The sequence below is a fragment of the Sorex fumeus genome, unplaced genomic scaffold (genome assembly GCF_029834395.1).
Source record: "Sorex fumeus unplaced genomic scaffold, SorFum_2.1 ptg000198l, whole genome shotgun sequence".
In the NCBI taxonomy this organism is placed as follows: Eukaryota; Metazoa; Chordata; class Mammalia; order Eulipotyphla; family Soricidae; genus Sorex; species Sorex fumeus.
The window spans coordinates 682,125-695,255 of record NW_026606255.1 but is presented as its reverse complement, the minus strand read 5'-3'; the positions used below and the strand labels follow the sequence as shown (position 1 = coordinate 695,255).

Sequence of the window (13,131 nt, the reverse complement as noted above, 5' to 3'; positions counted from 1 at the left end):
GGGCGGGCAGGGGGTGTGGGCGATGGGTGGGGCTGGCGTCCCAGGGAGGGGGATGGAGGCCCCAGGGCTCCTGGCCGTGCTGTGGAGAGTCAATGGAGCCCGGCCGTGTCCCCATTGCTCCGTCCCCCCTCCAGTGTGGAGCTGAGGAAACGCTGACTGGGTCCGGCCCCGGTCTGGCCTCCGATGCCTTCCCCGACGTGCTCCCCTCCTCTGTGGCTCCTAGGGGCCATGGGCCTGCGTGCCCGCTCTGCGGGGTCCAGCAGCCTCTCCCCTGTGGGGACCCGTCAGTCATCCCAGGCCCAAGAGTTGTCTAGGGTCTGGCAGGAACTTGAGCTTGTGCTGGCTGCACTCCCAGAAATTGCAGGTCACCCTTATGGCTTAAATCTCACCTGCCCCATCCGGGGTCTCGGCGCTGCCCACAGGGCATGCCGCTGCAGAGCTGCTTTGGGGGCACCGATGTCACGGAACTTTCCTGCCCACTGAGAGGCCAGGAAGGCCAGCTGGCCGGGGCAGTTCTGCGTTCACCAGGCGACCATGGCCTGGACCACGGTTCTGGACCCCCAGGGGAGAACAGCTTGAGGGATGCCCCTCCCTTGCCCGTGGAAAGGAGGCTTAATGCCCTCGGGTCAGCATCCCGGGCCTTTCCGGCCTCACTTCTGCCCGTGGTCACTGGCTGACTGCTCGCTTCTGTTCACAGTGATCCCCCCACCCCAGATTCACATTGATGGCTACAGTGAGAATTCACTCAGCTTCACCCTGACCATGGCTGGGACCGTCAAGGTAACATGGGTGGCTACGGCTGGGCACGGGGGGAGGGCCTTTGCTGCGCAGGGCGACCCCGGTTCAATCCCTGAGCCCAGAGCCAGGAGAGAGCCCTGAGCACCGCCGGGTGTGGCCCCCAAAATGAAATAAACCAAAGGTAGCATGGAGATTCAGTGGGGGTATCTGGGAGGGTCGGGGAGAAGAAATGGCTTGGCCTGGAGAAGCTGACCGACCCAGGAGGTAGGTCTCTCACCCACCGGGATAGAACGGAGCCTCGTGTGTAATTACCCGTCTCAGCCTGGTGCCTTGTGTGTGTGGTTTTCCCCCCTTTTTTAAAACCGTATAATTAAGTGGTTCACAGCTACAGCACAAATAAAGAGTCGGCGTTAACAGGATCCAAGCCCTGTGATTTTCAGCTTTATTGGATTTCCTGGTGCCAAGTGCTAAAGTCGAGGTTCCCCCAGAGGGACGCACCCGGGACCCCCAGTCCCCAGTCTCCGTCCTGCATTTGTGTCTGGGGGGGAGCGCGGGGAGCGGCCGGGTCGCTCTGGAGTCGCTCTGGAGGCCTGTGGCCCCTCTGCAGGACGCGCCGTTGTCACTCTTGGTCCTTGGCAGGTCACTGGCTACGTGGTCAACCTGTTCTGGGCTTTTGACAGCCACAAGCAAGAGAAGAGAACCTTGAACTTCCGGGGCAGCTCACTGTCCCACAAGGGTGAGCATGGGGAGGGCGGGGGGCAGGGGTGGGCCGGAGGGGCACGGGGTCAAGGCTGAGTGAGCGGCGTCTGGGTCCGGGCGAGGGTCCCAGTGGTGGTGGGTCTCCCACCTCAGTGCCACTCGGACAGCTCCAGATTGTAGTGGACACTAGCTAAGGGGGGAGTGGGGGGGTGCAGTGAATCCTGCACACAGGAGGGCCTGGATTTACTTCCCACCCTCCCTCCCTGCCCTCCTCGGCCTGGCTCACGCCTTTGTTCACAAGAGGCAGTCCCGGACCTGGTACATCCAGTGAAAGTACAAATGATGGCAGGACAGGGTCCACCCCTCTCCTGCGTAAGGGGCGAGTCTCCCAGGACATGCTGAGAACGGGCCACAGGGTTCCGCTCATGCCTTCCTCCCTCTCCTCTGAGCCGAGCGAAGCTCTGTCCAGCCCGCTCGTACTCCCAGGCCTGGGTCTTTACCCTGACGCTCATTCTGAACCCTGAGCCCGCCCACGAGTGAGAGCCACGCGGGCCCCGGGCTGTGGCCACACTCACTCACTCCTCAGGGGAGAAAATGAGTCTCAGAGACAGAGATGGAGGGGCTGGGATCAAACCTGGATCTGCTTTTATTCCGGAAACTGTGACCCCGCCGGTCCCAAGCGGCTCATTCGGAGCGAATGGAACAAAAAGCTTTCTTGGCTGCGGCCTGAGCTAGGTGAAGGGTGAGCTCATGGCCGGCCCCATGCCGAGCACTTCCCGAAGATTCCTTTCTCGGTCCACACAATGACTCTAACCGCTGTGATCTTTTGATACATCTTACAAGCTAGGGAGTGAGTCGAGGGGGTCTGAATCCTTTGCCCTGGCGGCACCGCCGAGCACAGGCTGGCCTTGAGCCACTCCTGGTGGCCCTCAGGGCTCCCTGCTGATGTGTCCTCCTGGCTCTTTGGTCTTTAATAATGTTCCCCGTCATTAGAGAGGGGATGTGTAGTCACTGCAGAAAGTCTGGAAAATGTCTTTTCCCTTCATCTCATCTCCCAGGGGGAACCTTTTGCCCTTCCGTTTCAGAGACCCCTTGTCAATATCTCTTTCTCTTCATTGGTCTCTTTATCGTCTCAAAAATCAAATGTAGGGGCTAGAGCCATAGTCCAGTGGGGACGGTGTTTGCCTTTCATGCAGCCGACCTGGGTTCGATCCCCAGCATCACCCTACGCCAGGAGTAATTCCTGAGTGCAGAACCAGGAGTAACCCCTGAGCATCACTGGGTGTGACCCAGAAAGCCAAAAGAAATCAAATTAGAGGGGCTTGAGAGATAGTGTAAGTGGGTAGAACACCTGCCTCCAATCAGCACAGAAGTAGGAGTAAGCCCCGAGCACTGCCGGCTGTGACCCACCCCCAAACAAAGACGCTTGATGTCTTTTATTTCAGTGTCCTTTCTGTGACACAGAATGAAAGGTCCCTGTGGACACACACAGAGGTCGGGGCCGGCACGTGTAGCTGTTGCCCCTGTGTTGGCCTGTGTACGGGGGTAGGAGATGCTTTTCCAGCTCCTCGGTCACTACCCCATGCCCACATGCGTCAGCAGGGAGTGTGGGAGCTAGAGCCCAGGCCCACCGCGAGCCCCGTCCCAGCCTATGTGTGTGACCGGCGCCCTCATCCCTGCCTCCACAGTGGGCAACCTGACCGCCCAGACGGCCTATGAGATTTCCGCCTGGGCCAAGACAGAGCTGGGTGACAGCCCGCTGGCCTTCGAACACGTCACCACCAAAGGCGTCCGCCCGCCGGCCCCGAGCCTCAAGGCCAAGGCCACCAACCAGACCGCTGTGGAATGCACCTGGACGGGCCCCAGGAACGTGGTAGGTCCCCGGCGGTGTCCACTGTCCTTTCTCCCCACGCACAGTCTCTTCCAGCCACCACTGCCTGGCGTCGGTACCCCAAGGACAGTGACGAGGGCCCGGGGCTGAGTGGTCCACGGCAGTGACGAGTGTTGCGTGGAAGGACCACCCCCCGCCCTGTCCAGCCCCTTCCTCCTGCCACAGTTAGGCTGGGTTTGGAGTCTCTGTCCCCTCCCAGCTGTGACTCTGTCCCCCACCTCCCCGCCTCCTCCTTCCTCCCTGTCCAGCCCCAGTGTCTCCCCTCACAATGCCCAGCATCTCCGGGCACTTGGCAGAGCCCCTGATGTCCCCCTCAGGGTTCCTGATGTCCCCTGCATATTTCCTGCTGCACCCCTCCTCCCTGCCCTTTTGTAAGTGCCTTGAGGGGAAAAACATGACTTTCTGGGATTTCCACAAGGAGAAGCGGCAACACGAACTCTGCTAGCACCGCGGCTTGGTGACTCTCAGGGCCCAGATGGGGACAGAGACAAGGACGAGGGACACGGATGGGTGTGGGGGAGGGGTGGCGTGAATGAGAGCTAAGGGGAGAGACGGAGCAGTCAGGTTCACGGAGCCCCCTGTGTGCAGGCGCCCTGCGGTCAGTTCTGGTGGGGGTGGGGGGACGACCCCCATCACGCACCCTGAGAATCAGAGAAGTCCCCGGCGTTCCGGGGTGCAGGCAGAGCCAACAGTTGGCCCAGGGTTGCAGCCTCTGCTCTTTCACCTTCTGGAAGGTGCTGGCGCGTGGCCCACTTTTCCTTCTCGTCCCAGGTTTATGGGGTTTTCTATGCTACGTCCTTCCTCGACCTGTACCGGAACCCGCGCAGCCTGACCACGACCCTCCACAACAGCACCGTGATCGTCAGCCCCGACGAGCAGTACCTGTTCCTGGTGAGCTGCCCAGAGAGCCCCACGCGCCCACAGGCTGAAGTTCCGTCATTTTTGGGGGATGGCAGGGGTGGGGCGTTGCTGAGGTGCTGCTTCTCCACCTCTAGCAGGCTCTGGGCACCGGGCTGGGCTCTTGAGACACAGCGAATAGCCCCTGAGCCAACTGGCGCCACCGTGGAAACTCGCCAGCTTGGCACCTGGGTCCCAGGAAGAGCCGAAAGCTCTCCTCGGATTCCGTTTCCAGGAATTTATCCTCCGAACCTTTATGCGTGTGCCAAGGTGTTTGGGGGGAAATAAAGATCGGAAACCAGCACCCACCACCTGGGGTTAGGCCTGTGATCGCGATGGGACCCGGGATCCCCCAGATCTGGGGAGAGAGAGAACGCCCATGGGGCACCGCAGGGTGGGGTGGGGCCTGGCTCTCACGGTGAGCAGGAGGCATGAGAAGCATGTTCATGCATGCACTCGCGTTGCACATGTGTGGATAGCGTGTCCCACCTGCATCCCGGCTCTGCCCGAGTCCCACAGGGCAGAAGCTTCTGAGAGGAAACCCAACAGGACTCAGGCCTGGGGTGGGTGGGCCGTGGCTCCACGTGTGGCTCCTTGATGGCCTTGGAGCCGTGGCCGAGGATGGGGGTGGGGGGGTGGTCTCTGGTTCTGTGGCGATCGTAAACGCTCGGGGGGCTTGTTCTAGGTCCGGGTGGTGGCGCCCTACCAGGGCCCGTCCTCCGACTGCGTGGTGGTTCGGATGATTCCCGACAGCCGGCTGCCACCCCGGCGCCTGCATGTGGTGCGCACGGGCAAGACGTCCGCCGTGGTCAAGTGGGAACCCCCGTACGACGCCCCCGAGCAAGACTTGGTGAGCTGCAAGAGGACGGGACACCTGGGCCTGCTGGGGGGGGGGGCTGCCACTGCCCCCGTCCTCTGCAGTGGGTTAGCAAACAGTGGCCTCTGGGCCACGAACCTCATCAGCCGTTTCTGTGACAAAGTGGAACTGAGGTCAAGTGCTCGGCACGCATTCACAGACTAGCACTGTCGGCCTACTGTGCAGCCGACAGCAGTCAGGAGGCTGTGGTACTTAGAGCCCCTGACGGTGCCCAGCCCTAGGAAAGCCTGCTGGTGAGGCTGGAGAGAGCGTGGTTCTAGAAGAACTCCATTCCCCCTGCCCCCCAATCCCATCCCAGAACACTGGGCGTTAATGTTTAGCTACTTAAAGCTTTTTCTCAATTCAATTTTTTTTTGGGGGGGAGGCCACACCTGGCGGTGCTTAGGGTCTACTTCTGGCTCTGTGCTCAGGGAGCATTCCTGGTGGGGAGTGGGGGACCTTTTGGGGTGCTGGGGATGATGCAAGGTGGGCACCCTCCCCTCTTGCTATTGCTCCGGCCCATCCTTCCAAGTGTCTTAGTTACCGAGGTAACGTGTGATGGCGTCGTCGGGGGTTATCCATAGGCGCTGGCCCTCGGCCACTGTCTTCGGGTTCTTTCTCCCCGAGGCGACTAAGTTTCCCATAGTCATCCCCCCTCTTGTGTCCCTTCACGCGCTAGACAGCCTCAGCCGGGTTCCTGATCCTCCCGAGCCGGGATTGGACAGGATCGCCCGGCTCCGAGGACACGAGGTAGTGACGGCCACCCAGTCGAACCCTGAGTGGGAAAAAACGTTTCTCGCCTGCTCTGAGCGGCTGCCTGCTGCTGCCTCTGCTTCTGCGGCCGCAGGGTCTGGGGAGTGAGCACTGGGTTCCCGTGCACTGAGCAGCTGCCCCCCCTCCACCCCACCCGCTGCTGCCCCCAGCTCTACGTCATCACCGTGAAGGACCTGGTGCGGAGGAGCGACCGCAGCTACAAAGTGACGTCCCGCAACAGCACCGTGGAGTTCGCGCTCAGCAGGCTGGAGCCGGGCGGCAAGTACCACGTCATCGTGCAGCTGGGCAACATGAGCAAAGAGGCCGCCCTCAAGCTGACCACGGGTGAGCCGGCCCTCGGATGCAGTCTCCTCTCCCCGGGAGCCAGGGCCTGGCCCGAGAGGCCGGCTCCAGTTCTCGAAGGAAGACACAGGGTGTGCTGGACACCAGGGGACACTCCTGAGAGCTATAGACCTTGAAACCAAGACCCCTCTCTCCTTCCCCTCCCCCCCCCCCCCACAGTCCTATCCTGGTCTTCCCTTCTCACCTCCAGCCATGGACATTTACTATCCATATACCTGAGCAGACTGCCCGCCCCGTGGCAGGTCCCCCGGGCAGCAGTGCCCGGGCTGACCTTTGGCCCATCTCTCTTTTAACAAAGAACCAGAGGTTCCGACTCCCACCCAGACACTCACCCCATCCTATTCCCTTTGCTTTCCAGTTTCGTTATCAGCACCGGATGCCTTAAAGATCTTAACGGAAAACGACCACGTCCTTTTGTTTTGGAAAAGTCTCGCGCTGAAGGAGAAACATTTTAATGAAAGCCGGGTAAGTGCCGGGTCCCTCCTTCTCGGCGGCCCTGGAAATGTAATTGAAACACGATTTTAGAGAGATGAGCTCGTTAACAGCACGCTGGCAGAGATGGAAGAAGAAGAAAGAGGGCAGAGGAAGAGCTGGAGAATTAAAGGGCCATTTTCTGTGGAATGGCTAATTAGTGGGATGTCTCTGCTGCCCATTAAGGAGGAGAATCCCTGCGCTAAGCGTTTTTTTTTTTTTCTCCAGTTCTGAACTTGCCTTTCCTTGAAGGCAGGCTGCAGCCTTGCTGGCCCTCCTGCGGCTGGTCTCGGCCTCACGTGGGAACTGACAGCCTGAGCATCTGACTCCACTGGCTTCTCCTCCCTTTGTTTCCCTCTGAAATCCCAGGGGGAGCGGGAAGGGCTCGCTGCTGTACCAAGGCCCTTTTTTGTTTGCTTTGGTCAGGTTCAAGAGAGACTCAGTCCCCTCCGTCCCCCACGGCCCCACAAAGTGTCTTGAGGGCAAAGACCCCAGATACCACTCCAATCCTAGAGCAGTGCCAAAAGCAAGGCCGTGTCCAGACTGGAGATTTCTCATCAACTGTGACATCTTCGATGGCGACTAGCCTCAAAATATCAAGGGAGCTTGGGAACCAACCAGAACAGAAATAGTCTCATTTTGAAAGAAGGTGCAGATTTCAAAGTTAAAAACCAAGAAACTCCAGCACAATCAGCCAGAACTAGCAACGTCTCTTCCTCGCCAATCCCGTGGGCTGCAGAGACAGAATTTCCAGGGGAGAGAGGAACAGCCGGGTGGGTGGGCCGTGTGAACGAAGCGGGTTGCTTCATCGGGCTGGTGCACTGGACCGCGCATTACCAAAGACAGCCCGGCGGCGGGCGTACCCAGCGTTCCCTGTAGGAGTTCAGAGTTCATGCACATCTGAGGTCTTCAGGAGGGTGTCTGCTGGGATAACAAAATAGTGACGCCCCATTCAAATATTTTTTTCTTGGCGCCTTATGTTATTCTACAAATGTGCCACATGTCTCAGCGGGTGGACAGGAGCTCGTGGGACGGGGATTCCCGGTGATGGTGTTGGGAGGTCCTGTGTGGAAACCAGTTGTCATTAGTGGGGGACTCGGGTGCAGGACAGGGGTGGGAAATCTGGGAACCTTCAGTATATGAGGAGGGGGCAGAGTCTCCCTGAGCCTGGGGACCTTCGTGTATTATGGGGAGGGGGTGCAGTCTCCCTGAGCCAGCCCAGGAGGGTTCCCTAGCGAATGGGCACCCAAGTCCGTAGAAATGCTTCTTGGGGTGCTGGGCTGGACTAGAGCTGAGATCTGTTCAGAAGTGCTAGCAAACAGGGTGACAGGAAGTGAGCGGAGGGCGGTGGTGATACCTTCCCGTTGTTTGAAGGGGAAGAGTTTTCTTCTAAGGCAAACTCCTTCCCCTTAGCCCTGTGGAAAGCCACTGGGCTCAAGGTGGAGCAGTGAACAGAGCCCAGTCTGTGGACTGCACTGCATGGGACTGTACCTTCAGCTGGTGACAGGTAGCTCCTAGGTGGGCATGGCAGTCAGGGAAAGGGGGCCGGGGAGAAGCCCACCTGATGAGCTTATCACCCACCTACCCCCTCTCCCTGTGTGCTCCCAGGGCTATGAGATCCACATGTTCGACAGTGCCATGAACATCAGCGCTTACCTGGGGAACACGACGGACAACTTCTTCAAGATCTCCAACCTGAAACTGGGTCACAATTACACCTTCACCGTCCAAGCGAGGTGTCTCGTCGGGAGCCAGATTTGCGGGGAGCCCGCCGTCTTGCTGTACGACGAGTTGGGCTCCGGTAAGTCCCATGCACCCAGGGTTTGCCCGGAGAACTAAATCAGGCAGAGGGTGGGTGGGTGGGTGGGTGGGTGGATGGGTGGGGGCTGTGTTCAGGATGCAGCAGCTCAGAATGAAATGCGGGTGTCCTGATCTCCCCTGGCCCCCTGCGCTCTGTGGACACTCCCGGCAGCCGTGCAGGGGCCCATGGATGGTGGCAGAGAAATCCTGCCACTGCGGGAGTGAAGCCTGGCTGGGAGTGCAGCCAACACTGTGCTTCCGGTGAGGCAGCGGGCAGGCCACGGCTGTGTGCTGACTTGGAGGTCTCTTCTCGTGGGATCTGGTGAGACAGTGCTCCGTGGCATCTCCAGAAGCCTCCTCCCTGCAGGACAGGAACAATTCCCAAAGGTTCCCAGTCACAACCACGATTCCAGGGGCACCTTACAGGATGCCCCCTGCCTGCACTCCTGCCCGCCAAGCCCTTTGCTGTTCGTTTGGGTGCTGGGGGTCTAACCCAGGGCCTCGTGCATGGGAAGCACATGCCCCGCTGCCGAGCTTCTAAAGGGAAACCAGTCGGCCGTTCTAGAGGTTGACTTGGTGAGGAGCACAGAGGCTCGCAAGCAGGATGTGACTGATCAGACATCTGGGGGTATGCCCAGTCCCCCCAGAGACCCCCCTCACTACTGAAGAGTACTCTCCCCCATTTATCAGGTGGGCTTAGGTTTGGACGTAGGAGGGAGAGGTTAAGGGTTCTCCCTGCCCAAATCCCTCATCCCAAGCAAATAAGGAAAGGACTGGAAATAAAAGCCTAATCATCAACTTGTTAGGTTAGAGCTGTGAGCAGCGGTGTTGCCCAGCCCAATCATTCATCAGGATGAGTCCTGGGAACCCTTTACTGCATCCCCTCCTAGCAGAGAACTGCCCCCTACCCTGACCAGGCTCCTCCCAGGACTCAGGGGGCTTTTTTGCTTCAGTATAAAAACGAGCTCCTGGGACCGGAGCGATAGTACAGCGGGGAGGGTGTTTGCCTTGCAGGCGCTGACCTGGGTTCAATCCCCGGCATCCCATATGGTACCCTGAGTACCGCCAGGAGTGATTCCTGAGTGCAGAGCCAGGAGGAACCCCTGAGCATCGCTCTGGGTGACCCAAAAAGCCAAAAATAAATGGGCTCCTAAGTTCCGTCTTCCTGCCTCCAGCTCAGGCTTCCCCCAGGATTTCTGACAGTAACAGGCTCCACTGTTATCATACGTGTATCATACACCATATTGTACATCATCGTCCTCATCACCAGCCCGTGCCTCAGAAGGCAATGGGAAGGGGCACCGCAGTTAGGTGAGAATCACCTGCGTGACTTTATGGAGCGCTTCAGGAAACGTGTACGGAAAAGCTGCCTTTCCCCGTCTTTTATTTAAGTTTAAAGGGGGGGAAAAGCCTCATAAAACTTCATGAGCTGTTAAGTCAGTGTTGTAGTAAAGGAATCTTGTTTGTGTCACTTAATGGACCTTCAGGTAACTGCAATTCAGAGCGACTTCGGTGCCAAGTAGGGGGAAATAATTGCAATCTCGTTAATTAGTGGTCTGATTTCACATCCTCTTATGCAAGGCAAGCAAGTGGTCTTAAGTAATAATGCTAATGAAATCAATGTTGATACCCCAACAAAGGTCTCCCTTCCAAGAGATTATCTAAATAACCAACAAGGCAGTGATTAGGGGCCTAATGTAATTACCGTATTTGCATGCACAAGGCCCCGCTCGTGGCACGGAGCAGCGCTCAGGCACCACGTGCAGGGCCCTCCTGCCAGGCGGGCGCTGAGCCGTGTGGGGTGCCGAGGGGCTGCCGGGGCAGCACCGGGCGCCTCACGGGGGCGGCCTCTTGCCCTGCAGCGGCCGATACGTCGGAGGTGCAGGTGCCCAGGTCTCCTGACGTGGCAGCCGTGGTGGTGCCCATCTTGTTCCTGATCCTGCTGAGCCTGGGGGTCGGCTTTGCCGTCCTCTACGCCAAACACCGCCGGCTACAGAGCAGCTTTACCGCCTTTGCCAACAGCCACTACAGCTCCCGGCTGGGCTCGGCCATCTTCTCCTCGGGGGATGACCTGGGTAAGTGGGGGCCGCAGCACGCCAGCCGGGGGTGGGGTGGGCTGGAGGAGCTGCCGAGGGGGTCCTCCTGCCTCGTCCAGGATGAGCCCCGGGCTTTAGCAGCTTCCCTGGTACTAACAAACACTTTGCTCACGAGTTTCCCAGCCTTTAACCTCTTGCTTCCCAGAGCCTCGAGGTCGGACGTCTCGGGGACCCCCGGCAGGGTCGGGGAAGGCCTTGTCTTCCTGCGGGCTTTTGTCAGTTTTCACTGGGAACATATGGCACGGGGAGGAAAGGAAGGCGTTACCCTCCTCACCGACATCTCTAAGTGCTAAGAGCATGCAGGAGACCATGAAGTTCGTGCGTCTGGGGCCGGTCCGGCGTTCAGTGTGGAAAAGGGCTCCTGTGGAGCCCTGACGTTTCTCTGTCGACGAGTTCTCGCTTTTGTTGGGTTGATGCAAGCAGGGTGGATTCCCACCCAATGCCCGCCTCTTTTTCTTTTTCTTTTTTTTCTTTTTGGGTCACACCCGGCGATGCATAAGAGTTACTCCTGGCTCTTGCACTCAGGAATCACTCCTGGCGGTGCTCGGGGGACCATATGGGATGCTGGGAATCGAACCCTGGTCGACCGCATGCAAGGCAAACGTCCTACCTGCTAGGCTATTGCTCCAGCCCCATGTTCCTTTTCTTACCTGATATAAAGGCCAAGTCCGCCTGGCACGGGCGCGGGTGGCTTGGTCACTCCTGTCTCTGTAACTCCCGGCGTGGGCAACTGGGGTGCAACATATTCTTCCCCACGGGTCAGTGAGGAGTGTGGGACATTCCCCTCATGTACACACTCTCCTCTGAGACCCCTTCCCACAGGGGAGAAGAGTGCTTGTGGTTCCCCCGTGGCCGGGAGGTGCCAGGGTGCCAGCTCTCCGTCTTGAAGACTCACTGCCTCTTTCACCGCTGGAGAAAGCCCAGCTGGTCACTGAGGGTTGGGGAGGGGATGTCATGCCTGACTGGCATAGCTGCTCCAACTCACCTCGGTGCCGCTTTTTCCCTTCAGGGGAGGATGATGAAGACGCTCCCATGATCACTGGATTCTCAGATGACGTCCCCATGGTGATCGCCTGAAAGCGCTTTCCTCACTTAGAAACCAAATGGTGTAAATATTTTATTTGATAAAGATAGTCGATGGTTTATTTTAAAAGATGCACTTTGAGTTGCAATATGTTATTTTTATATGGGCCAGGAAAAAAAAACAAAAGCAAAAAAAAAAAGAAGGAAGAAACTTTTTAGTAATCAACTGTGAACTTCAAATCAGGTTGATTTCCATAACCAAACTGCTTTGACATGAACGTGGCCCCACAGGGCTATATGCTCGCTGGACACGCTTCTACGTCTGTGAGGTCACTGCGGCTCAGTCCATTGGCCATTCTCTTTATTTTTCTAAGACACAGAAATGTATCTGATAAAGCTTCGTGCGAGTGTGGGCTGGGGTCACTCAGTGAGCTGCACGCTCTGTGTGGGCGTCTGAAATAAGGTCTCCCGTGTGTCTCTCTGTTGACTGATCGGACACGCTGTGACGCAGGGCTCATCAGGGCACCCCGGGGGCCTGGCTTGGAGCCTGCCGCCACCCCTGGGGCCCCCCTGCCTGTGGGAGAGAGTTCCAGACCCGCGCCATGACCCCTTACATACTGGCAGAGAGTCTCTCTGTGTGTCCCGTGTTTGACGTGTGGTGTCTGACTTGTCGTTTTTCACGTTTTTTCACGTACCACTGAAGAAGCTTGAATGTAGAACTCTGTGCTGAGGTGGTGGCGAGCGGTCGTGAGGAGAGCCGCTCGGACCAGCGCATCTCCTGGGCATCGCCCCGCACGGGGCTGGCGCCTCCTCCTCTCTCTCTCTCCTCCCTCCCACTGCTCTCACCTGTGCCCCTGCCCCCACAGAAAAAGAGAAAGTGCCACGCATGGAAATGCCGGCCGGACCCTGTACTCGGATCCCGGCCACCTGGCAGGTGTGTGGAGCATCCCCGCCCCCGCCCCCTCCAGCATCAGCACCAATGTCTGGTCCAGCCTTGCTCCTCCTGGATTGTGTCTGCTGGGAGCACGGTGGCCTGCGACCCCCGAGGGATCCCTCAAGTCCCTACCCCCCTTCGGCGCAAGGCACCTCCTCCAAGTATTTGCTTCCTTTCAACCAAAAGTATCACCCTCGGGTGGGAGTATTGTTTGCGCCTCCATAGCCATTATTTGGAAAACACAGAGCCAGTCATTTTTTAAATTTTTTCATTTTAATTTTTTTTTGGGGGGAGGGGCACACCCGGAAGTGCCCAGGGGTTCCTCCTGGCTCTGCACTCAGGAATCACTCCTGGCAGTCCTCTGGGGATGGTATAGGATGCTGGGGATCGAACCCTGGTCGGCTGCGTGCAAGGCAAATGCCTTCCCCTTTGTCCTCTCGTTGTGGCCCCTTTTTTCCCATTTTTAGAATGTTGTTTCGGGGCAGGAGGCACATGTTCAGCTGCTGCGTCCGCCTGTCATGTCGGCAGAACTCTGTTTTATTTTAACCCGTGCTGGTGGCGAGGGTTCCCCTCCCAGCACTCTTCCTCTTCTCTCTCTCCGTCTCTGAAG

The 13,131-nt window shown here is 58.3% G+C and overlaps 1 protein-coding gene across 1 annotated transcript in view; it reads left to right on the top strand.

The window, feature by feature from the left end:
- The window catches only part of SORL1 (sortilin related receptor 1), a 74,737-nt gene extending 62,947 nt beyond the window's left edge, over positions 1-11,790 (top strand). Inside the window, exons 40-49 of the mRNA XM_056108188.1 lie at positions 698-780; positions 1,378-1,474; positions 3,126-3,310; positions 4,100-4,219; positions 4,911-5,075; positions 6,005-6,179; positions 6,556-6,662; positions 8,277-8,469; positions 10,331-10,543; positions 11,574-11,790. Coding sequence (XP_055964163.1) covers positions 698-780; positions 1,378-1,474; positions 3,126-3,310; positions 4,100-4,219; positions 4,911-5,075; positions 6,005-6,179; positions 6,556-6,662; positions 8,277-8,469; positions 10,331-10,543; positions 11,574-11,641 — 1,406 coding nt within the window. The 3' untranslated portion in view covers positions 11,642-11,790. The remainder of the gene's footprint in view (positions 1-697; positions 781-1,377; positions 1,475-3,125; positions 3,311-4,099; positions 4,220-4,910; positions 5,076-6,004; positions 6,180-6,555; positions 6,663-8,276; positions 8,470-10,330; positions 10,544-11,573) is intronic.
- Positions 11,791-13,131: the final 1,341 nt, after the last annotated feature.